Source organism: Mus caroli, unplaced genomic scaffold (genome assembly GCF_978045245.1).
Source record: "Mus caroli unplaced genomic scaffold, Mus_caroli_1 scaffold_2, whole genome shotgun sequence".
Classification (NCBI taxonomy): Eukaryota; Metazoa; Chordata; class Mammalia; order Rodentia; family Muridae; genus Mus; species Mus caroli.
In genome coordinates this window covers 64,398,134-64,421,359 of record NW_028227257.1, presented here as the reverse complement: position 1 = coordinate 64,421,359, position 23,226 = coordinate 64,398,134, and the positions used below count along the sequence as shown (strand labels likewise).

General features: G+C 42.9%; 1 protein-coding gene and 1 long non-coding RNA gene across 6 annotated transcripts in view; one reads left to right on the top strand and one right to left on the bottom strand.

The window, feature by feature from the left end:
* Positions 1–1,588, bottom strand: part of Meis2 (Meis homeobox 2) — a 209,309-nt gene extending 207,721 nt beyond the window's left edge. For 2 of the 4 annotated variants that reach the window (XM_029472954.2, XM_021181264.3), the window contains exons 1-2: positions 1,283–1,588; positions 383–771 (exon numbers count right to left, since the gene is read on the bottom strand). In XM_029472954.2, the coding sequence (XP_029328814.1) occupies positions 383–451 (69 nt within the window). In that variant the 5' untranslated portion in view covers positions 452–771; positions 1,283–1,588. Of the gene's footprint in view, positions 1–382; positions 772–1,109; positions 1,139–1,206; positions 1,230–1,282 lie in introns of those variants that run through there. The other 2 variants (XM_085834572.1, XM_085834571.1) reach the window with 2 other exon arrangements.
* Positions 286–23,226, top strand: LOC147005843 (uncharacterized). Of its 2 annotated transcripts, XR_015046499.1 has the most exons (7): positions 286–344; positions 2,258–2,324; positions 8,413–8,618; positions 19,477–19,578; positions 20,556–20,648; positions 20,763–20,887; positions 23,123–23,226. It is a non-coding gene; the product is annotated as an uncharacterized LOC147005843 (long non-coding RNA). The 2 variants fall into 2 exon arrangements; XR_015046498.1 differs by lacking the exon at positions 286–344 and having other exon boundaries at positions 1,636–2,324.

Below are 23,226 nucleotides of genomic sequence, written 5' to 3'. Positions count from 1 at the left end.
GTGCGGTCGGACGGCCCCGGGGGGAGGGGGGGTGCTGGGGGAGGGGAGGCTGGAGCGGAGAGGACCGGAGCAAATCAGCAAGCCTGCTTCTCCAGGGGGACGACGCGGGAGGGAGAGGAAGAGGGGAGGGAGGGGGGATGAGGGAGGGGGAAAGGGGGAAGGGAGGGAAGGAGGGAGAGCGACAGGAGAGACAGGGAGGGAGGGAGAGAGAGAGAGAGAGAGAGAGAGAGAGAGAGAGAGAGAGAGAGAGAGAGAGAGAGAGAGAGAACGCGAGGGGGAAGGAAGAGAGGTGGAAGAGGACAGGGAGAGCGCAGACAGGAAAACTGCAGAAAGCCACAGGGAAAGTACGGTACAGACTCAGATCTTTTTATTTTCAACTTACTTCTCGTTTATTTCCCCACCACTCCTCTTGGCTCCTGCCTAACTGGGTCGCGTTGGGGATGTTTGGCATGGCGCTCTAGCTTTTGTTCGTTTTAATTCCGCAGCCCCCTTCCTCTGCCGGCGGATTACTAGGTCCCGAACTCTGCCACTAACAACCTAGAGCAGCAAGCTCCGCAGACTGCACCACGGCCAGGCTAGGATTTTTGCTGTTGTTGCTGTTGTTGTTGTTGTTGAGTGGTACTTTCTTTCTCGTGCAGATGCAGAACCCTTATTGTCAATATTCATTTTTGTCTAGTACAAGATATGAGCAGCTGAACTCGAAGCATAGTCCCTCGGTGCGCTGCAGACTGTGTGGACCACCGTGGAGAGTCTAGGGATCCTGAGCTCAATCTGGAGGGAGAAAGCAGGATGAGAGTTAGTAGGGCGGGAGTTAGTGGGGTAGGAGTTAGAGGAGCGGGAGTTGTTTGGTGTTTGTTGTTTACCGATGTAGACAAGTGTGTGTGTATGTGTGTGTGTGTGTGTGTGTGTGCACGCGCGCGCGTGCGTGCGCGTGACCGCTGTGCGCCTCTAAAGTGAATCTTGGATCTAGGAAGCACTGGAGGAGAAAGATTAAAAAGCATGTGAGACAGAAGATGCTTGCGAGGAGTGGCTGGCTCTGGCTGCCCAGCTTTGTTGTGGTTGCCCTGGGCGCAGCGGTTGTAAAGAGGGCTAAAGGCCGAGTTAATTACACCGGGCGGATTTCGCTGGATGGGGACGATGGGACTGGCTCCTAAAGAAGTTTTCCCAAAAGGAAAAGGAAGCGAGTAGGGTTAGAAAGGTAAATACCGGACTAGGTTTTGGTAGAAACTAGTTCTGGCCGGGGTCCCGCCCAATCCCTGGCCGGAGTTCCAGCTGGCTTTACCTCTGCGCTGCTGTTTCCCCGCGGCTGCGCGTCAATCAATGAGAGACGAGAGCTGGGGGCGGAGCTTTGGTCACCCGGCGCGCGTAGCCGGGTTCACCCTGCCGCCACCAGGCAGCTGGCAGCGCGACCCAGCCACGCACTGGGAGCGCGCCCTCTCCCCAACTTCTCACCCTCGCCCTGGGTTCCGGGCCCCAGGCCCAGAGAAAAGCAAACAGAGTAAGGGTTTGCTGTTCAACTGCGGCCTCCCTCCCCAACTCTGAACCATCCCGTGACAGAAAGCAGCGCCTCCTGCAAGGGTGCCTTTGACTGGACTTTCTCATGGGGGCGGGGGTGGATGGGAGTGGTTAGGTATAGTAGAGTGGTGTGTGTGTGTGTGTGTGTGTGTGTGTGTGTGTGAGAGAGAGAGAGAGAGAGAGAGAGAGAGAGAGAGAGAGAGAGAGGTTTTCTCCCCTTCAGCATCTTCCTGGTTTCCTAGCAAGCTTCTGAGCATCCCAAGCTAGCTAAAACTACTGCATGCCGAGACTCCATGCGGAGTCTGAGGAAATTTGGCCTCGTTCTCCTAGGGCTGGTGAATGAGCTCCGGAGGTCAATAAAGCCCTCCAAAAATGATGAATGATTGAGCACCTGTGATGATGATAGTGATTACCAGAGCAATTAAACAGTTTGATTAAATGAGCCATCATAACAATGATGTCTGCGGGAAATCGGCCCTCACATATAAAGACAGTGTGGAGGGGCTGGCAGAGGAGGGGCTGGCAGAGGCCCGGAGAGCGCGCCGGGAGAGGGGTTGCAGCCCGTGCGGGTTTGGCTCCAGTGGCCAAAGCAGGGAAGGCGGCCTCGGGGACCTTCTGGGAGCAGAGTCCAGCCAAGGGTTTCCCTCTCTTTCCGCTTCAAGCCTAAGACAGCAGACCGGTTTGGAACCCGAAGGACTATAGGGTCCTTTCCCCCTCCCCCACCACTTCCCCCCTCCCCTAGAAGAACTTCAAGATTACAAATATCCGTCTCATTTGATGCTGAATTACACGTGGACAGATAAGAAAAGGTAAGTAAAAAGAAAAGGAAAAGTTGGCCTCCAGAATTTTTTGGGAGGGGGTGAAGTTAAACCTCAGTTTGTCTAGGGGAAAAGAGAGGGAAAGAGAGAGGGAGGTGAGACACACACAGAGAGAAACAGGAAGGAGAGACACAGAATAGGAGAAAATATCTGGCCTGGCTGCAGACCATTTTCTGCTTCACAGAGTTGTGAATGATCCTGGATCCAGGTTGTCGGCCCAGCACGGTTGGCAGAGTTTACATTCAGTTTTGATTCCTCTAATTGTTCTTAATTTCAACATTGGCTATTTAGTATCGCCAGTAAGATTTTTGCTCTTTTAAAATCCTGGTTAAATAAAGGCCAGTTAGAAGTTTCTTTTTCAAAGGAACACGGGTTTCTGAGATAAAGGTTTCTTTTGTCAAGAACAACTTTGTGAGAAACCTCTGCATCTTCCTCTAAGCATGCTTAGCGCTTTTTTCCACAGCGGTTCGCAGCCCCCCCCCCCCCCAGCTTGTTGATATTGTAAAGCGATTTAATTTCCCGGTAGCCTTTGTTTAGTAAAACTTCTTTAGCATTAAGGAAAAAAAAAACAGCATTAATAAAGTTTCTCCCTGAGTAAAAAAAAAAAAAATCCCGATTGATTATTTCTATATTCTAAAGCAATCATTAAGGAATAATGGCTTGATGAAGGGTGGTAATTTGGGGTTTTACAAAGAAAAATGCTAACCCTGCTTTATCCTGTGGGCAGTGCAGACGGAGCTTAAACTTGAACCTCTTCCTCTCCTTCACCATGTAACTTCTTATGCATTTTGGCAAATGCCTTAAAGCAAACAAGAGGACAATCTGGTCAGATGTAGGGGGCAGAAAGGAAGGACATTTTAAGAAAAGCGATAATTTTTAGGGAGACTTTTAGAGTTAAGAAGTGTGAGGTGGTTGAAAATAGCATGCTGGTGAAGGCTTTTTGGCTTTGAAATTCACTTTATCTAAAAGGAGAGGTTGCTTTCACTGAAAAGATGGGTTACACAGATGCATGCTATTGGTAAGACTCTTAGTTTAAATGTTAGTTTTAAAATCTACCACTGCCTGCATTGCACAGGGGATCAAGTTGGAGTATCTTTCCTGATCCCTGTGATACCACAAGTTGTGATTATCAACAGCTTATGGGTGTTTTATTAGTGCAACAGCATAGGTCGCATGTAGTGAGGGTCCTGCCTCTGTTCCCCATTTCGATTTCCATGTCTGGTAGAAGCCATTGCACAACAGCGAGGTGTCCACACTTTCTCTTTCCTTTCTGTATATGGACACCTTGTTTTCAGAGCTTCACACTCCACACCCTTTGTGGATTCATTTACTCTCCCACATTTGAGGTGAAGGGAAATAGGTGGGGCAGCCCCAGAGACAAACAAGAGATGGGGGTCACAGGCACCATGCACACCTCAGTCAACAGTCAGTTCCTTCTGCCCAGGCTGGAAATGGTTTTAACAGGCGGTAAAATTTCATCTTGCGGTGTCAAATTGGGGTCATTTTGGGGTTAGAGTTCTCAGTGTCCGTGAGGAGCTGTCCAGCTGTGTGGGGACTCATTAACTGCAAAAGATCTGTTTCAGTAAAAACAATTCAAAGACAATTGGAAGGCTAAAGACTCTCTACAAATCGCGTTTTACAAGTGCCCCAGAACAAATATGGTTGGTAAAACCTATTTCTTCACAATCTTAAATCAGCTACTTAGCTCTGGAGTGGGGGGTGGGAACATTGAATTAAAAAGGAGGTGAAGGGGGGTACCGAAGAGGGGTGAATGAGAAAGAGAATTGGGCCTCTCAAATTTAAGAGTCTGTTTTTAATCACCCCTTTCTTATTGAAGCATCTCCTAGACTTCTGAAAAGCACTCCTTTCTATTTCTCCCTTTCTTCTTTTGATCCCTTGTGGAATGTTACTATAGGTAACATTAAGGATTTAAGGGAATAATGTAAGCCCCCTAGTTCTGTAGTCCAATGGCATTGGCTTTTGGGAGGGGAGTTAATTTGAAGTAGCATTTATAAACTCCAACTTTATTTTAGCTGTGCTTGTTCAGCCTCCTTGAGGTGGTAATTGCGGCTGTTCTTTTTATATTCCACCCCTCCCCAATATCCAGATCCTCTGCACAGATAACTCCACATTCCTCAGAACTGTGAGGTCCTGAAGTGTTAATCTGTGTATTAAAATCACCAGATTTAAATCCCTTTTGTCTTCTTTACAACAGTTAGAACAATTGATGCTTTATTAGCAGAGCCAGTAAATCCAGCCTTAATCTTGTTTGTAACTTTAGTTAATGTTTTGATTTGGAATATTTCGTATCAAGGAGAGTTTTATTGAAGAAGAAGCTGAGATTATGTTTGAATTGGGGAAGGTTCTGCTCCTCAGCCTAAAGGAAGATAACTTACTCCTTTGATTGAAGAGGGGTTTCATTGGGTCAAAGGAAAGCTCATTGCTAAAACGGGAGGCTAACCATATGAAATGCCAGGATTTTTGACAAACAAGGTTGATACTTAAAAGTAAAAATATCAATAGGAACGAAGGAATTTTATTTCCTTGAATTAGTGAATCTAGCCGGGGTGGGACCTCAAAAACACAGGATCCATTTGCTTTTTCTCTTGCCATGGCCACCTCTGCTCTCAGGTTTTCTGTTTCCATCTGCACTACTTTCCTTTGGGTTCTAAAGAAGGGTGAGTTTTTAAAGGCCTTTCCCTTTCTCCAGGATTCCCGGGCTGTCTGTAAATTGTTCTCCAAGGGTGCTGTGGCCCTGCAGAAACAGCCCTGAGCCTTATGTTATTGGGACAAAGGCTCAGGGCTTGGGTTGTCTTCTGCCCTGGTCCTGCTGGCTGACAGTTGGAATTTTTGATATATATTTTATTTGGCATTTCTATTAACGTGTTTGTCCCACACTCCAGCCCTTGGAGCCATTTATTACTTTTAAAACGTCTCTTCTCCGTAAACCTCGGCTCATCCTTGTGAACTGTTTTTGACCTTCTCCGCAGTATAACTGAAAAGTTACAGTAAAAAGAATTCTGCTCACTTGCTTACCTCTTACTTTGGTTCGTGCTCTTTCTAGATGGTGTCTACTCAGGGAAAGGGCCCCTGTCCTCACGCCACTACTACCCACCACCTTACTGGTTTATTTTTGCTTTTGCTTTGTGTTTACTTTTATTTATTGGTTTTTTCCTTTTTCACACCTTCGTGCTCTATCATAGACTTCCCCCCCTCCCTGGAAATACGATCAAATGAACCGACAGGTAAAAAGAAAAAAAAAAAAAAAGATGGAGTGGAATTGTTGCATTTTGCTTTTGCCCTGTTTGATTTCTTCCCATTTTAGCTGTTTCCCTATGGCGCGGAAAGAACGGGTTTCAATAAATAGCCCTCTAGCGCTATCTGGCGGGGCTCCAAACACTCCGTGCACCGTGGCGCTGTCAGTTTCTCCTTCCCACGCCCTTCCTCACTTCCTTTTCCTTTTCCTCTTGCTCTATCTCTTGTCACTTTTGTGCTCTGTATCCCATTTCCAGTTCCTTCTTTTCCCCTCCGCCCCTTTCTAGTCTTTACTACAGTTTCCAATGCAGACAGGGATACCCCCCGCCCCCCGGACTGGATGGTTGTAACTAGACGGCAGTCGGCCACCCAGATCATAAAGACTTTCCAGTCCTGATCCAGAGTGACTCACACTCATCTTCTCCCTTTGTTGAGCACCTTAGCGGTGTTAAAAGTGTTGACAAGCCCCATGGTCTCCGCCGGTGGTGTTTTGAAGGGGCTTAACAATTGGGAAGTTTTCTGGAAACAAGACTTTTTTTTTCTCCCGGATTCCCGGCTAGCACAGCATATCTAAGTTTGAGATCTGAAAGCTAGGAAGCCCCGTGTGGGAGAAAGGAGGCTTCTAAGGGATTGGACAGCACAGCAGGGGACAGAGTTGTTGTTGTTGTTGTTGTTGCTTAGGGGAATAAGATACCGGTGAACACGTGCTCTCGTCCCCGAGGGATCTAGGTTTCCAAGGGACTGTCTCAGTCTGCAGTCTACATCCAAGGCGCCTGTCCATTTGTTCTTCCTCAGTTAACCAGATTTATTCCCAGAGCTCCCACCAAACACACACACACACACACAATTTGGAGACAAGTGTCAAAGTGGACTAGGAAAGCCCCCTAGAAAACCCACATGGTGAACCAACATACACGGTTCGTGTAAGCCAGTGGGGCTAAACCGGAGTTACACGCATCTTCCTGTACTTATAACCGCTCACTGGTGCGAGCAGAGGTTATGGGAGACCGAGACCCAGACAGTCAGCCCTGCTAGGTGGCTCATCTCTAGGCTGCTGTATCCATTCATACTCTCTATTTTTCTCTTCCTCTCCCGTTTCTCCCTCCCTCTTTCCCTCTTCCTACTTCCTTCCAGCCCTGCTTCTCTCCCCCCTTCTCTCTCTCCCACTCTCTCTCCCCCCATTCCTCCCTCCCTTCCCTCTTTCTGTTTACCCTCTTCTTCCCTCTTATCCTTTCCTCCATCCCCTTTCCCTCACACTCAACCTGAGAAAAAGCTACAATCTGTGCTTTAAGCAAGTGTCTTCCTTCCATGTACTCCTCTAAACTCTGGGATTCACGTGGTCAGAAGACATGTTAGGAACTCCTAACTGCTTCGAAGTAGAAAGGAGGCTACATCTCCTAATATACCTAAAAGGTGTGTAGTGCAGGCTTGAGCAACTTTGCCTTTGTAAGTGTTCTGAACCAAAGAACGAGGCTCTAATCTGGACCTCTTTATATACAAATGACAAACAGAATGGAAAATAGCAGAAAGGGTGCCCCACTACCAGCTCTACTCCCTAAGAATTTTTCTCACTCACCCCCCACTTATGAGGGAAGAAAGCACAGTTTGGGTGTAATTAATTGAAGATTGTTATTAGGTCATCGTTAGTCAAAGTGCAAATAATTGCTGCCCATTTTTACTTAAAATTGACCAGCCTGAGAGTGATAGATCGATTCAGAAGATAAAAATGATGTATCAAAACATCAATGTCGATTATTTGAAATATTGTAGTCGAATTTTTTTTATTGCTTCATCGGTTAAGTGTCTGAAAGTGCGGTGTTCAAACATATATTTATGTTGTCAATACTGTCAGAATCGTCAGTTTTACTATACCGGATATGTACTACATTTCAAATTTGTTCATTTGCATAAAATGCCCACCCTAGGATTCCCCCCACCCCACCCCACCCCTCTCTGGAAAATCCCTGTCAGCTTTTTCAAAGGGTTCTGCAATCTTTGCCTAAGCTAAAGTGGTCACTGCTTCTTAACTCAAATTTCCAGGACGGATTCCACGTCCTTTTCACATTTGTTTAACCTTGGAAGAGGCACTTCCTTCCTTTTGCCCAACTCTGCTCTTCTTCAAGAGAGCGCTGGAGAAATACAAATGCTACATTCTAGGTAAGAGGTACAGCATTTGGGTAGGACAACTGGAGCAAACGGATTCTACTCTACTTTCTTGGCTACACTCAGGTAAACCCAGACTCGACCAACCTTGGACGTCAGGGCCCACCCTCAAATTACCTGAAAGATTGAAATCTTCCCAAGAAAAAATGAATGTGGGAGTAAAAATACCCTTTCTTTATGGTTTTTTTTTTTTTTCAGTTAAAAGCTGCAATGGTAGGAAAGGAAATCATACACAAAGTGATCGGCACGTTTTTCCTTTAAAAGCTTTTGAACTCCATCGAAAGACACAGGTTGCAGGCAGAACTGACAGTTTTAATTCTACCCATTTTCACAAAGCACATCAAATCAAAGGCACTCATTTATTTTATGGGGTGGGGTAATAGAAAGGCAGATAGGGTGAATTTGATTGTCTATCCTAAAAATCCCAGAGAAATTAAACTTCCTCATTGAAACACAAACATTTCATTGCTCTATACAATTAGTCTAAGACTAACTGAAATGTATACATTCATTCTGCCTAAACTTAAGCTTTTTACATCCCACCCCAGGATTCTAGCAAAATCGAGTAGGAGAGGCAGGACACTTCTGTACAAACTGTAAGGAGGTGGTGTTTTTGTAAGCCTAAAGCGCTTTTCATTATGCTTTTAATGTATTTAAATAGGTCTGTTTGGACATTCAAAGAAGCTACACATACAAAGATGGTTTGGCTCGGTGCCGTCAGTCCCAGCATTTTGAAAAAAAAAAAAAACAGAAAGAAAGAAAGGAAGGAAAGAAGGAAGGAAGGACAGAAGGAAGGAGGGACAGAAGGAAGGAAGGAAAGAAAGAAAAAAGTCTGAGCGTTTCCATGCTCATCTTTGCCTCAAATAAGTAAGTAAGTAAATAAATAAAGTGCAAGGCAGAAGAAAGTTTGCTGCTTGCGTCTGTAGGTCGTGCACGCGTGTCTCATGTTTGTTCATTATCTCCCCCCAACACACGCTCAAAAGCAAGGGCGTGGAGGGATCACCCCGCAGAGAGCTGTGTTTACTCTTTTTTTTTTTTTTTAAATCCCTCGGCTATGTATGGCAAGTGTTACTTGAAGATAGTCATTGGCCTTCTCTAGATACTTCCAGGTTTGCCGTAATGATCTGCAGAAGAGAGCTGCCATCACTTTCTCACATCCCAAGGTGTTGGCGGAACTCGGAGCGAGGGGAGAGTGCCTGTAATGCTTAATTGCCAAGGGGAGGGCGGGGTGCCTCTCGGGACCCCGGGCAGGGCTTGGGGAGGTAAGGTGCAACCAAGGAGGTCTTTCTGGACGCTGGACTCTTCAGTTGGAGAATATTTGGACAAGGTATGATTGCCTCCCACCTCCCACCTCTCTCTCCCAATGCCTTTGGGGGAGAAGTGATACCCTTGTGTAACAATTAGCTCAGACAATAAAAATAATTGGAAAATCAGTTGGAATTTCTGAGTTTTTAATTACGTTTAATTTTGCACTAAGCCGTAAAATTACGAATGCCCCTCAATTAAACACTCTCCTCTTGCAAAGCGTTTAACAACAATTATTCCTTAATCAGTCTGAATGTGAGTCACAAATGGTGCTTTTCCACATCAAAAGGACGTCCTTCCACGTTACCTTTTAGTCATAAGAGGATTAATTCCTATAATTAGAGGGATAAATATGTGCATAAATATCTCTCTCACTCTCTTCTTTACAATAACAACAACATCAACAACAACAAAACACTTTCACTGTGTAGGAGACATGGTGGGCTAGAGAAGGGGAGGTGTTGCTGATGCTGAGAGGTCGACTTTGGCCAGAGATCCTTTTGCACGCTGTGGCGATGGGAATACTGGGCCGCGGGCGCGCATCTCACACTCAAGAACGCGCTCGGGTCGAGCGGCAGGTCCAAAGCTGGGGCCGCCAGGACCAGCTCGGAGTCCAGCCAAAGCCTTCCAGATTGCAATCCACATCCCACTTTCGCCTCTGGCCGGCGCAGCAGGACTTCATTCTGTTCGGTGCCCGGGTCCCTAGGAGTGGAAGTCCCTACCTTAAGCCGGAGCTCCAGCTTGACTTTTCAGGCTGCAAATAAAAATTGAGCATGACCTTTTAAAACTCCAGTGTGAATATCTCATTTACCTAATGACTTTATGTCACCTACGGAGAAGGTCAATTTCCTCTTAACCTTTCCCCTGCTGCTGCAGTAAGCATTCTTCCCTAATCAATGGTGGCTCGAATGATCAATTCCCATTTTATGATCGCTGACAAAGTCAGGCTAGAGGCGGGGTGAGACCGCGTTGTTGGCTTGGCCGGGACAGGGGCTTCGGGTACGCCCAGCTCCGCCCGGCGCCTCCGGAGGCTGCTCTCTCTCCAGCGAGTTCAGAGACCTTGGCAAACTTCCCTCCCCCACACGCAGCCGAGACTTCTGAGTTGTCACTAATCCGAACCTGAAATTCACCAGAGCCCCTTCAGTTACCAACAACGATCCCCGCTGCTGCCGGGCCTCCCCCTCCTCCCTCTTCCGAGCGCTTTCATTTCCAAGTCTGCAGGCAGGATTGCCCGACTCTAAAGAGAAAGCGCTTTACTTTTATTTTTCGAAATTAAAATAATCTCCTTCGTCTTTACTGTGATTCTCTCAGCTCCTCCGGGTTAACTTCGTGTAAACAAAGCAAAACAAGAGCCGAAGGGTGGAAGACCCCCTCCAAACACACACACACACACACCACCTTACTGTAGCACATTACATAGGGTTACCCTAAAAGATGTGTATTAGACACTACTTTTTTGCTTCTATTTAAGTTATCCACGCCTTCCTCAAGTTTGAGGAAACAAGGAAGTAAATTACTAAATGAAAGCTAATTTGGGGGTAAGTTTCTAGCTCTTCATCTTTGTGAGTTCAAATCTCTTCTAGGCTCTACTATAGCAGGTGACTTTCACACACACAAGGCCTGTTTGGACTAGAGATTTATTCCTTCCTTCTTTTCTTTCTTCCCTTCTTCCCTTCTCTCTCTCTCTCTCTCTCTCTCTCTCTCTCTCTCTCTCTCTCTCTCTCTCATTCATTCATTTTTGTTTTATGTATTCACTTTACATCCCAGACCACAGCTCCTCTTCCTCCTCTCCTCTCAGTCCCACCCTTACAAACCTTTTCCCTTATTTCCCCCCTCCTCTTCTCCTCCAAGAAAGGGAAATCCCCCATGGGTACCAACTGGCTCTGGCACAGCAAGGCACAGCAGGACTAAGCACATCCTCTCTCATTGAGGCTGGCCCAATAATGTAGTCCAGCTAGGGAAAAGGGATATAATGGCAGGCAACAGAGTCAGAAACAACCCACTCCAATTGTTAGAGTCCCCAGGTGAAGACATAGCTGCATGCCTTCTACAAACCCAACCCCTACATGCTCTTTGGTGGGTGGCTCAGTTTCTGTGAGCCCCCATTGGCCCAGGTTAGGTGACTCTGTAGGTTTTCTTGTGGTGTCCGTGACCTCTCTGCCTCCCCAAGGCCTAGGATTGAAGTAGAGATTTCTTGGCACCAGTTCTCCATAGATACCTAAAACTCACCTCATTCTGCCCCAAGCTGATTTTCACTGACTCCAAACCCTGCAGAAGCTATTGACTATTTTCAAACAGTTTGCAAAGTCTTGCCTACCTAGGATTCAATTGCAGGAAATTCACTGTTGGGGGGTGGGGGTGGGGGAGATGTCCTGTGGGCAGGGTTTGGGGCAATTTCCTCTGAGGAGCCAATTCCTCAGTTCTCTACTGACCAACTAGTTACAGCAGAAACTTCAGCTCCTTCGAGTTCTATTTGGCCTAATCTACCTATGGAGACACTCTTTGAAGAGGAGTATAAATTACCCTGCTAACTCAGAGCATCTCATTGCTTGTGAGCAGATATTCTGCCAAAATTTGAAAGTATTTGAGACAATCAAATGAAAGTATAACTCTTCCACTGTTTATCTCCATTCTGATCTAAGAACAAACAGGAGATAGGATAAGAGGTCAAGGTGGGTCATTCATCATCCTAGCCCTGTTTCTCATGGCCACTTGTGGCTCAGATCCATCCATGATGCTGGGCTGTAGCCACTCAGAGGTACTGAGAATGAGGCAAGCTCAAGTACTGACCTGGGCAGATACCTAGTAGTCCCCAGTCATAGTGCTTGCTGTGGTCCCTCCCAGGAAATCTGTTTGTAAGTCTTGGTTAGCTGGATTCTGGGTTGAACTGGTCAAAAGGCTAATAAAACCCTAGCTGCACTTGGGCTTTTAGAAGATTTGTGTCACATTCCAGACTGCACCAAACCACAACCTGTCTGTGGGTCAGAAAGTGCTTGTACTGAAAGCTTCCCCTGACTAAGAGAACTCAGTGGGACTTTTTATCTCTATCTGACAGAGAAGCCGGCAGATAGGGGATGGGCCCTTGACCTCAGATAATTACTAAGTCTTTCCTCTTCAGCAAATTTAATTCTCGAATGAAGAGTAATTAACAATGTATGATTACTTATTCTGAGAATTTCCTTTGCTTATCTTAATGGCTTTCATAAGGATATTGAAGAATTTGCTCGAAAGTCACTTCTGGTTTTATTGCATTTAAACATCCTGCATTCTTTCCATTGCATCCTCAGTCTCCTTGAACACACTGAGCATAGTCTTGGGCTGCATTCTAATGTAGTATGCACACTTCATATTCATCTCCACCCCAATAGAGAACAAAGCTATGCTGTAGCCCCTTAGCCAAAGGACATATTCCAAGATGCTCCATGGATATCTGAAGCCATGGACAGTGTTGAGCTCTGTTTGATATGCTTTTTTTTTCCTACATACTTATCTATGATAAAGATTAATTTATAAATTAAATATTGCTAGAAAGTGGCAGCAATAACAAAAGAGAAATTATTTTGAAAGTGCTGTAGAAAAATTCTTAAGACTTATGAATCATTTAGTTCCTGACTTTCTCATTTCATATTTGGGACTGGGGTCGACCATGAGTAATTCAAAGGTCAGAAAGGAGGCCCTCAAATAAGAGGGTGCTGTTATATACTACACTGTCCCTTTAAGACTAAGAGTTGTTCTTCAAATTAAAAGTCCTTAATTTGGAGATCACCATTGAAGGAAGAATTTTAAAACAAAAACCGTAAAAACAGTTTCCTTATGAGCATCTCATTTGTCATAAGTCATAAGTCATAAGTCAAAGTAAATGTTAAGAGGCAAGTCACAGTCCAGGAATGGGAAGAATGATCACACAAACCACTAGCTGTTCCGAGGTATACGAGGCAAACCTCACATCTCCTCCTCATTCAAGCACCTCCTAGGCTGAAAGGATCTGTCCCTTCGGAGAGCTTTTGGAATCCCAGAACAAAAAAGATCTGGAGGAACTGAGTGTACTCTGTGACCTGGAGGCAGGTCCTGAGTCTGTCCCCAGATGTTTGTATTTTTGTAAGTCACCCAAGCTCTTTCTTTCAAATTGAGGCTTAACACTTGTGTATCTTTATAGAAGTCAGTACCGTGATTTAATATCTACAATGTGTGATGGTCAAATCAGGGCAAACAGCACTTCCCTGTCATCAAATACTAATCATTTCCGAATGCTAAAATCTTTTCTATTCTTTTTTAAAGTATTTATATTTATTATTATAATATGTAAGAACACTGTAGGTGTCTTCAGACACACCAGAAAGCGGTGTCAGATTGCATTATAGATGGTTGTGAGCCACCATGTGGTTGTTGGGATTTGAACTTAGGACCTTCAGAAGAGCAGTCAGTGTTCTTACCCATGGAGTCCTCTCTCCATCCCAAGTAATTCATGGGGATGTAACTCAGGGCCTGTGGAGGAGCAGTTGATGCTCCCAGCCCCTGAGCCATCTCTTCAGGACCTTTCTTATTCTTCTAGCTGCTTTGAAACATCTCACAGACTGCTGGTCATAGCTTACCCTACTGTGCTACGGATAACCAGGATGAGTTCCATCTATCTAACTGTGCTGCGTGAAGTGGGACTTTCTGGTTTTGTTGGAAACTCAGTTGTGTCATGTGATGTTTTTCTGGAGGCTGTCTTGTATGAGGAAGTATGGCTGAAGCAGACTGCCACTTCAGCTTTGGTTTCCTTTCCACAACCTTTCCCTCTGCTCTGTCTAGTTTTTAGAGATTACTATTCCTCTCTACTCTTGGATGAGACCAGCTTTTCATTTTCACAGCGTGTAGTATTTATTGATTTTGTATCTGGCTTGTTTCAGATAACATAATGACCTCCAGTCTCTTATATGTTGTTAGAAATGTCAAAGTTTCATTTTTCTCTTATGGTGGCATAATGTTCGCACACACACACATATATACACATACACACACACACACACACACACACACACACACACACACGCCCCACTTCATAGAGTCTCATGCTTTCTTCCCCCATCCATACATCAGTGTTTACCTTGGTCGGTTTGACAACAGGAAGTTGTGACAAGAACTACAGTAAACAAGGGTGTGTAGAAACCCAATGTCTCTGATCTCATGATTTATGCTCTTTTGCATAGATGCCTAGTGGCAGAATTGCATGAACTCAGAAATCTGTCTCTGCCTCCACAGAGCTAGGGTTAAAGGAGCACACCGCCATGCTAAACTCTTAATAATGCTCTTAAGTTCATTATTTGAAACTTTTATAGGAGTGAATACTCTATTCACCCAGCATTCACTTCCTCATCAAAACTCCCTGTAGACCTCTCCCAACATTCTCCCTCCCAACTTCAGCTTCTCTCCCTCCCTCCCTCCCTCCCTCCCTCCCTCCCTCCCTCCCTCCCTCCCTGCCTATTTCTTTCTTTCTCCTTTCTTTTGTCCTTCTTCCTTCCTTCTTTCCTTCCTTCCTTTCTTCTTTCCTTCCTTCCTTCCTTCCTTCCTTCCTTCCTTCCTTCCTTCCTTCCTTCCTTCCTTCCTTCCTTCCTTCCTGTCTTTCTTTCTTTCTTTCTTTCTTTCTTTCTTTCTTTCTTTCTTTCTTTCTTTCTTTCTTTCTTTCTCTTTTTTTCTTTCTTTCTTCTTTCTCCTTTCTTTCTTTCTCCTTTCTTTCTCTCTCTTTCCTTCTTTCTTTCTTTCTTTCTTTTTTCTTTCTTTCTTCTTTCTACTCTTTCTCTCTCTCTTTCTATCTTTCTTTCTTCTTTCTCCTTTCTTTCTCTCTCTTTCCTTCTTTCTTTCTCTCTTTCTCTCTCTTTCTTTCTTTCTTTCTTTCTCTTTTCTTTCTTTCTTTCTTTCTTTCTTTCTTTTTTCTTCTTTCTTCCTTTCTCTCTCTTTCTTTCTTTTTCTTTTTTTCTTTCTCCTCTCTCTCTCTCTCTCTCTCTCTCTCTCTCTCTCTCTCTACTGAATTCAATTATTGATGCCTATGGATATAGGGCCATCTACTAGAACATAGGCAACCCACCAATGATCACATTACCAATGAAATAAGACTCTCTCACAGTAGCCATCAGCTCTCAACAGCTGCCATCTAGGAGTGGCACGTTGTGAGCCTCCCTAACATTTGTGCTGAAATTTCGACTGGCTTGATCTTGTGCAGGTCTCCACAGCTGTTGTGAATTTATGAGTGCAGTAGTCATGTCAAACACAGACAGCATTTCATGGCACGTTCTCCATCCTCTGGCTCTACATTCTCTCTATCCCCTTGTCTTAAATGTTCTCTGAGCTTTTGACATATGTAGATGTATGTGTATAGGGGTTCTGATATTGGAGTCCTCTTTAGGGCTGAACACTTAGTCATTTATTCTTAGCATTTTGACCAGTTATGAGTCCCTGCATTGACCACTGGCTCACTAGAGGAGAAGCTTCTCTAGCTAAGGTGAGAGCACTCAAGCTTCTAGTTTGACAACAGGGCAACTTAGCAAAGTAACAATAGATTCCCTCCTGGTACCTACAACCACCCTAGCTTTGGGCTTTTGACCAGGTTTACAGGAACATCCTTACATTTCTTTATGTAGAGCAGGCCTCAAATACAATCAGAAAGTTATTGGTTACACTATAACAATCGTGCCACTATTGCAGTAGTGTATGAATCTTCCCCAAGATGTCAGTATTGCAGTCCATAGGGTTTAGTGCTGAATAAGATTATTGATGTTTTCATTCCCCCAGTGGCCTGCATAGATCTTTCAGGACTATGAAAGCCCACCAAAAGAAAGGAGTTTCTTGGTCATTTTAGGGCAGATTTCTTTATGATCTGCAACCAAACTATTGCTTTCAAAAACACAGTCTAGTTCTGATGGGTAGTACTCTATTTTCGTTTGGAGACTTATGGAATCTCTCTGACCAATAGGGCCCTCATATGGAGTCATACTATGCCTGCCACAGAGTCTTTCATTTAACAATTCATGATTTCTTAGTGCAGCTTTGTCCACTGTGAACATTGACTATTGTGTCTTTTGGATGACAGGTGTTCTAACTGGAATGTTATATCTCATTGTAGTTTTAATGTTCATTTCTTTGAAGATTGATGATAGTTTACATTTTTTCATATAATTTTTGACCATGCATGTGATATATTTTGAGAACTTTTCTATTCAGATCTTTGCCTCATCTAGTTTGTATGTGTCTATCTATCTATCTATCTATCTATCTATCTATCTATCTATCTATCATCTATCTATTTTAGACAAGGTCTCTCTACAAAGCTCTAGTTGTCCTTATGTAGATAAGACTGGCCTCTAACTCACAGAGATCTGCCTGCTTCTAACTTCAGAGTGCTGGGACTAAAGGTGTGTGCTATCATGTAATTTTACTCCATATGTGTTTGTGTTTTGCCTGCATGTATGTCTGTGTACTACTTGCATGCTTAGTGCCCAGATATGCCAGAAGAGGCTGTCAGAGTCCCATGGAACTAGAGTTACAGATGGTTCTGATTAACAATTTGGATGCTGGAAATTGACCCTGGGTCCTCCAGAAAAGCAGTTAATGTTCTTGAGCACTGAGACATCTCTCCAGCCCCTGTTGTTTTATGCTACACATTTAAGGTTTCTTATATTGTTTGCATACTAATCCCATGCTGGACAATGAATTCGCATATATATTCTCTTAACTCTGCAGGTTGTTTCCTTTGCTGTGCAAAAACATCTTAGATAAGCTTATCCTTGTTTGTCTTTATATATCTGTTTCATGTCACTTTCTAATGCTTTTGATATCAATAACCTGAGGCAAGTGAAGTGGAAGTTTCTGGATATGTCAGGTGATGCAGATTTGACTCACATGGTCTTTTGCTGATACAGACTCATTTGCCATCTGAGGCAAGACCCCTGGGAGGACACATGATGTTTGGAGAGAGTATAAATAGGACTCAACGGATAGTGATGGAGTGCTTGCATAGCTAGCTTTGCAATGCTTTTGTGGCCTCAGTCTTCCTCTTCACTTCATGGAGATTGGCACATCAGATAACTTCTCCTGCTGACCCTTCTGGACCTGGTTACTCCTGCTGACTCCTGACAATTCGGTGGAGGCCTGGCAGTTTCTGCTGGATCGCGCCACTGCTGCTGATTCATGTTTGGTAGCCTGACACTGCTGAACTGGACTCCTGCTATCCTACAACGGAGATTGGAACTGCCTCAAAGAACTACTTCTAAACGGATCCACATCCCTGTGTCCTTTTTACCATCTCTTCTCCCCTACCTTTAGGCAGTGGGCTAGATGAGGGGTTGAAGCATTTGCAAGCCCTTACTAAAAGTTGGTTTCTTAAAAAAATTTATGCCTACAGGCAAGAAATTCTGAAAATATCTGACATTGCAGGGCAACTTCTGTTGTTTCTTCAACACTCTCTTTACTTTGTCCTTCTAGTTTTCTGAGCCTAGGGTTGGCATGAATGGTTTCAGAATTCTACAGTAGATGACATGCTTGCTTTATTTGCATGGCCAGAATGGGTCAAGGTTGGTTTGGCTGTTGATTCCTAGGGTCCCAGTGGGATGGTTGCAAATCAAGCCTATTCTCATAATTATCTTTCTGGGTTCAGGTAACCATGTTCTTCTCTGTCTTTGGGGCACTGTACTTCCCCTTGTGACTTACTTAAAACCCTGCTCACACCTTTTACCTCTAGTTCTTTTCTTTATTAAATTCTCAAATTACCCAGTTTCATCTTGTACCATCTGCTTACTGCTGGACTCTGGTACACATGCTGTATTTGGAGGACTTACACTCAGTGAGCTAATGCATGCGATATATATATATATATATATATATATATATATACACACACACACACACACACACACAAACACACACACACACACACAAACACACACACACACACACTTCCTTGCATTTAGCAAAAGTTTAATAAGTAAGATACTATGTTATTTTTACAATCATTATTTGGTACAACTTTCTCATTTTATATGTGAAAAAATTAAGCCTCAGAGCAGGTAATTAATGCATTCTAGTCCTAATTAACTTGAAACAGTAACAACCCAGGGACTAAATCCCTGGACTGTGCCCCCAACATCACTGTTCCTTACATAATGACTTGTTGAGTAATATATGTGTGCGTGGGGGGGGTCTTTTCTTTGTAGGTGCAGGGAAAGGAGGAGATGAGCTAGGGTCAGAGGCACATGAGACAACCCCTTCCAACTGCTGGTAGCTTTGCTTCTACTAAATTACTGCTGAAGTAAAGTACACCTTGGCAGTATAGAACCCAGTGATTTCACAATGGATAGAACAGGTATGCAACAAGGCAAGAGATGCATGCTTGACAGGTTAAAAACAAATTTACGAGCACAAATTGGAAGTTTTACAAGGGAGCATAATAATACGTTCCAGACATATAAGATACAGCAGCATTAATTTTCAAATAAAGGCTGAATTGGAGATTAGCAGCATGGGTTACATACAAATCTCATAATTCTTTAGAGCACAATGATGTGCTATGAACGCCTCTAAGGAACATAGCACCAAATCCTAGCCCACAGACACAGGGCAATTTAATCACACTAATAAGGTGACAGAAATTATTTACTCATTCATTCCTATTTTAATGCAACCATTCAAAGAAATGCTGACTTTCCTTGTTCCTCAAGAACACTTATAGGTGTTGACATATGAAGAGTGATTAAATGCGTTTGGATTCAACAGGCTCATAAAGGGAAATAGAGGTAGGTATATAGACAGACTCTGGAAAGAAGCAAGGTAGAAATCCACCAAGACTGCTATGGGAACATTGAAGAGGCTACGTAAGGAAAATGAGAGTGAAGGAGACTTCTTGGGAAAGATCTAAGCAAAGAGCAGTACCTCTCCATCCAACTATAATTTAGTCTTCTAAATCCTTCAAAAATTATCAGTGATATTAACTTATTAATATTTAGCTTTTTACTAACCTAGGTATTAGTAATAAAATAAAAGTGTAATATTGCAATTTTACTCTACTGTAGCAGGTTGGCTGGGGTATATGTGGAACTGAGAAAAATTTAAATAATGTTCCCCTTGGTGACTAGAGTGTATAATAGGAAAACTGGGCTAAATTTAAAAGGTGATATTATACACAGACTCCATGGAAAATGTCACCTTACAAAAAGATTGCATTAGCGTACTATACCAATTAGGTCTTATTTATATAGTAAGTTGGGCTAAGCTCAGCACGGATATAAAGATATAGCTTAAAATAATGATTCGGAACTCATGCCTGGAGGAGAATTACAAAACAAGACTGTTTATTTCTGAATTCAGGATGCATTCATACACAATTATACATGTTAATAAAAATAACGCAATCTGAATCAGTTCTTTCTGCATACTCTTTACAAAATAGATCACTTCCATCTCAGCTGGGATTGATGGCTAAGTCTGACTTGCTTTGCCTTTACGGTGCTGCCAAACTGGAGTGATTTTCCACAGATATAATAGAACCCTGGTAAGTACTCACTTCTGCTGCTCTTATCCACTGGACTTAATTGTCTCAGCTTGCTCCTCTGGTTTTCCCCATCCTATGTCTCAAAAGCCATCTTTAGTCATTAATTGCACATTAATTAAGTGTGCATATATGTCCATATGTATTATGCATGTGCTCTTCTATTTTAGCTACAGACAATTATCTCTACAACCTGGAACTTAAATTATCTTTCAGTCTCTTAAGTGTAAAGAGTTGAGTTTTTCTTTCTCCTAATCTATTGTGTATGTTCTCAGCCCCTCTTACAGCTTACTATTCTTTCAAGCATTGTGACTTACTGTGTCTTTTTTTAATTAGTTCCTGCCAATTCATAAGACATAGTTGATTTGTTTGTCTTCTACCCAATGAAGCACTAAGAAGCATATTTCCTACTGTATGAAATTATATTTTCTTTTATTAAAAAAGTTAAACGGTATTTGTGTGTGTGTATATTGGGTGATAAAGGACATGCCACAACACTTGTATGAAGATCAGAGTACAACTTGCTGAAGTCAGTTTTCACTGTACATTAGGTGGGTCCTGGCAGTTAAACTCAGGTCCTCAAGGTTGGGGCTAAGTGCCTTTACTGACTGAGCCATCTCGACAGCTGCTTTTCATCCCCCCATTATCTCCACCATCTTGTCCTCTTCCTTGTGATATTACTATTTTTGAGTTACTTAATTTTTTAAGCTCTGTTTATTTTGGTTTATGTGTGAGTGTGTTACTCGTATGGACAGCTGTATACAACATGCGGGCCTGATGTCCATGGAAGTAAGAATAGGGCACTGGATTCCCCGGGACTGGAGTTATAGATGGTTGTGAACTGTCATGTGAGTTCCAGAAACCTAACCCAGATCCTCTCCAGGAGCAGCAAATGCTCTTAACTGTTGAGCCATTTCTCCAGCTCCTGTGATGTTACTGATTTAAATGCCAGTCAATGGGGTTTTAACTTTTGTTTCCAGTGTAGTGTTTTTCATATAGAGAAGTGTCTAGAAGCTTCAACTGAATCTTGAAGAAGATTCTATTGCAGATCCTTGGGATGGTCCTGCTGGGAGGTAAGGAGACCTTTAAGAATTGAACCTGGGGGGCTCTTGAGAGAAATGATGAAAACTCCAAACTTTTAGTCCATTCTTTATTCTTTTCCTCACACAATGGTTTTCTTCTGTCAGGTATTCATGCCTTGATACACTACTGCTTTGCTAGAGGAGAAAAGCAACAGAGTTGCTGAATTTGGGGATAAAATTGCCAAAACTGTAAGCTGAAAGTGTGCCATTCCACTTATAAATTGTTTCAGGTAATTTGTTACACTAGTGGAAAACTAACACAGTCAATAAATACAAAAGTATGACTTACATAGATATATATTTTATATACATCTGTTTTTATATAAACTCTTGTAATAACCATCTTTGGGACTAAAGTAATTGTTATTTCTTCAAAATCAGAATTAATTTCCTAGAATTAAAAAAAAGGGCTGAAGGCTTCACACATATTTAAGTCAACATCCCTAAGAATCTCTCACATTTTGAGTGTTTTGAGATATCCCCCAGGAGACTCTTCACCTTAAACTTCGTCATTGTTTGTTTGTTTGTTTGTTTGTTTGTTTCTTTTTATTTATTTTTATAAGTAAGTACACTGTAGCTGTCTTCCGGCACACCAGGAGAGAGTGCCAGATCTCATTATGGATGGTTGTGAGCCACCATGTGGTTGCTGAGATTTGAACACAGGACCTTCTGAGGAGCAGTCAGTGCTCTTACCCACTGAGCCATCTCTCCAGGCCCCCATTTTTGGTTTCTTTGGCTGAAGAACTCGCTGTTATAGGAACTGTTTCTGAGCCTATATATTTCACTTTTGCAGCCGATCTTCAGTTATCCTCAGGAGCTGCCTGCTTTCTGTGGAAATTCACTGTTTTAGGATGAGCCCTTCTCTTCCCTCCTCACCCTCTGTCTCTTTCTCCTCCCTTCGTTTTTCATTCTTTTCTTCCATTTCTCCTTTCTCTACATTGCTACTCTGAACCCTCTAACTTGTTCTCAGATTTCTCCTTCATGCCTCACCTAGACCAAGGATTTCTGGCATGAGTTTTTCTGTTCTCTCTTCTCCACGGTCTTTGTTACCATCTGTTTCTCAGTCACGGTGTTAGTGTTGTACATGCCCACTGACTATCTCTCTACTTCTGCTTTGAATGATGTCGTTGTCACAGAGAAAAAAGTGTAGATATTGCAGGAGTATTTGTGAACCAGCTAACCAATGAATGTGGGGAGAATGTTCCCCACAGTGTTCTCTACAGCCACTGGCTTTTTTTTGTTTTTAAATCTTTTGCCATCTGCTTCTTCTCCTGGAGTAATTGCATCTGTCCTAGTCAGTAGTTGGTCACTGTGTGTGTAATACTGAACTATATATTAAATCTCATATGAATGATCTAAATTATATATAACATATGTTACATGTTATTAACATATTGGCCTACATACACATGTAGAATCACACATAGATTCAATCAATCTCTGATGGGAATTTTTTTTTCAGTATAGAATAAAGTTTATTTAGAGCATGGGGAGGGGAATTGAGGAGGTAGTAGAGACAGAGAAAGGGAGAGAGAGAAAAAGAGAGAGAGAGAGAGAGAGAGAGAGAGAGAGAGAGAGAGAGAGAGAGAAGAGGAGTAGAGGCCAGCCATGAGCACATGGAGAGAGAGTGGGGAGGGGAAGGGGGAGAGAAGGAACAGAGGAGGAAGAGAGGAAGAGAGCAAAATAAACAAGAGAACAAGATCTATCAATCAACCTCAGATGGAAAATATTTTAGAATTTATTCAATTTTAATGTGTGTGTGTGTGTGTGTGTGTGCATTTTTGCAGTGTGTGCAGTGGCCAACTGAGGCCACAAGAGAGTGTCAGATCCCATAAATTTGGAGTTATAGGGAATTGTGAGCTGCTCAACATGGATGTTGAATTTGTGTCTTTTGCAAGAGCAGTAAGTTGTTTTTTTTTTTTGTTTGTTTGTTTTTTGTTTTGTTAACTGTTGAGCCATGAGCCAACTTTCCATCTCTCAGAAGGAAACTATTAAAAAACCCAAAAAACCCATTGAATCAATACTGATTATGTATTGCCTTTTTCCCATGTTATTGTTCCCCAAATAATGGACTATAACAAGTATCTACAAATCATTTAACTTGAGTTAGGCTTTATAAGCAAGACAGAGTTGATGAAAAATGTGTGGGAGGCATTTGAGAGGCTGAAGCTAGTAGACCCCAGGGTGGAAGCTGGCCTAGGATGAAAAGCAAGTTTGAAGTCAACCTGTGCTTTGTAATAATACCTTGCTTCAAAGGGAAAAGATACATAGAAGGATGCTTAAAAGTTTTATAAAAACATTTAGGAGTATTTTTAAAAGTTTCACATATATGTATGTACATACAGATACACACACATACATTTATTTATTTTTGTGTGTCTATGTGTGAATGTGTTCAGGTCAAAGAAAAACTGTTAAAGTAAGTTTTGTCTTTCCACCTTGTGGGTCCTGGGGATTGAACTCAGGTCTTCAGGCTTGACAGCTAGGACCTTTAACTGCTGAGCTATTTTGCTGGCCCTACATCATGTTCTACAGAAGACTTGAGCACTCATGTATTTTAACAGCTAAA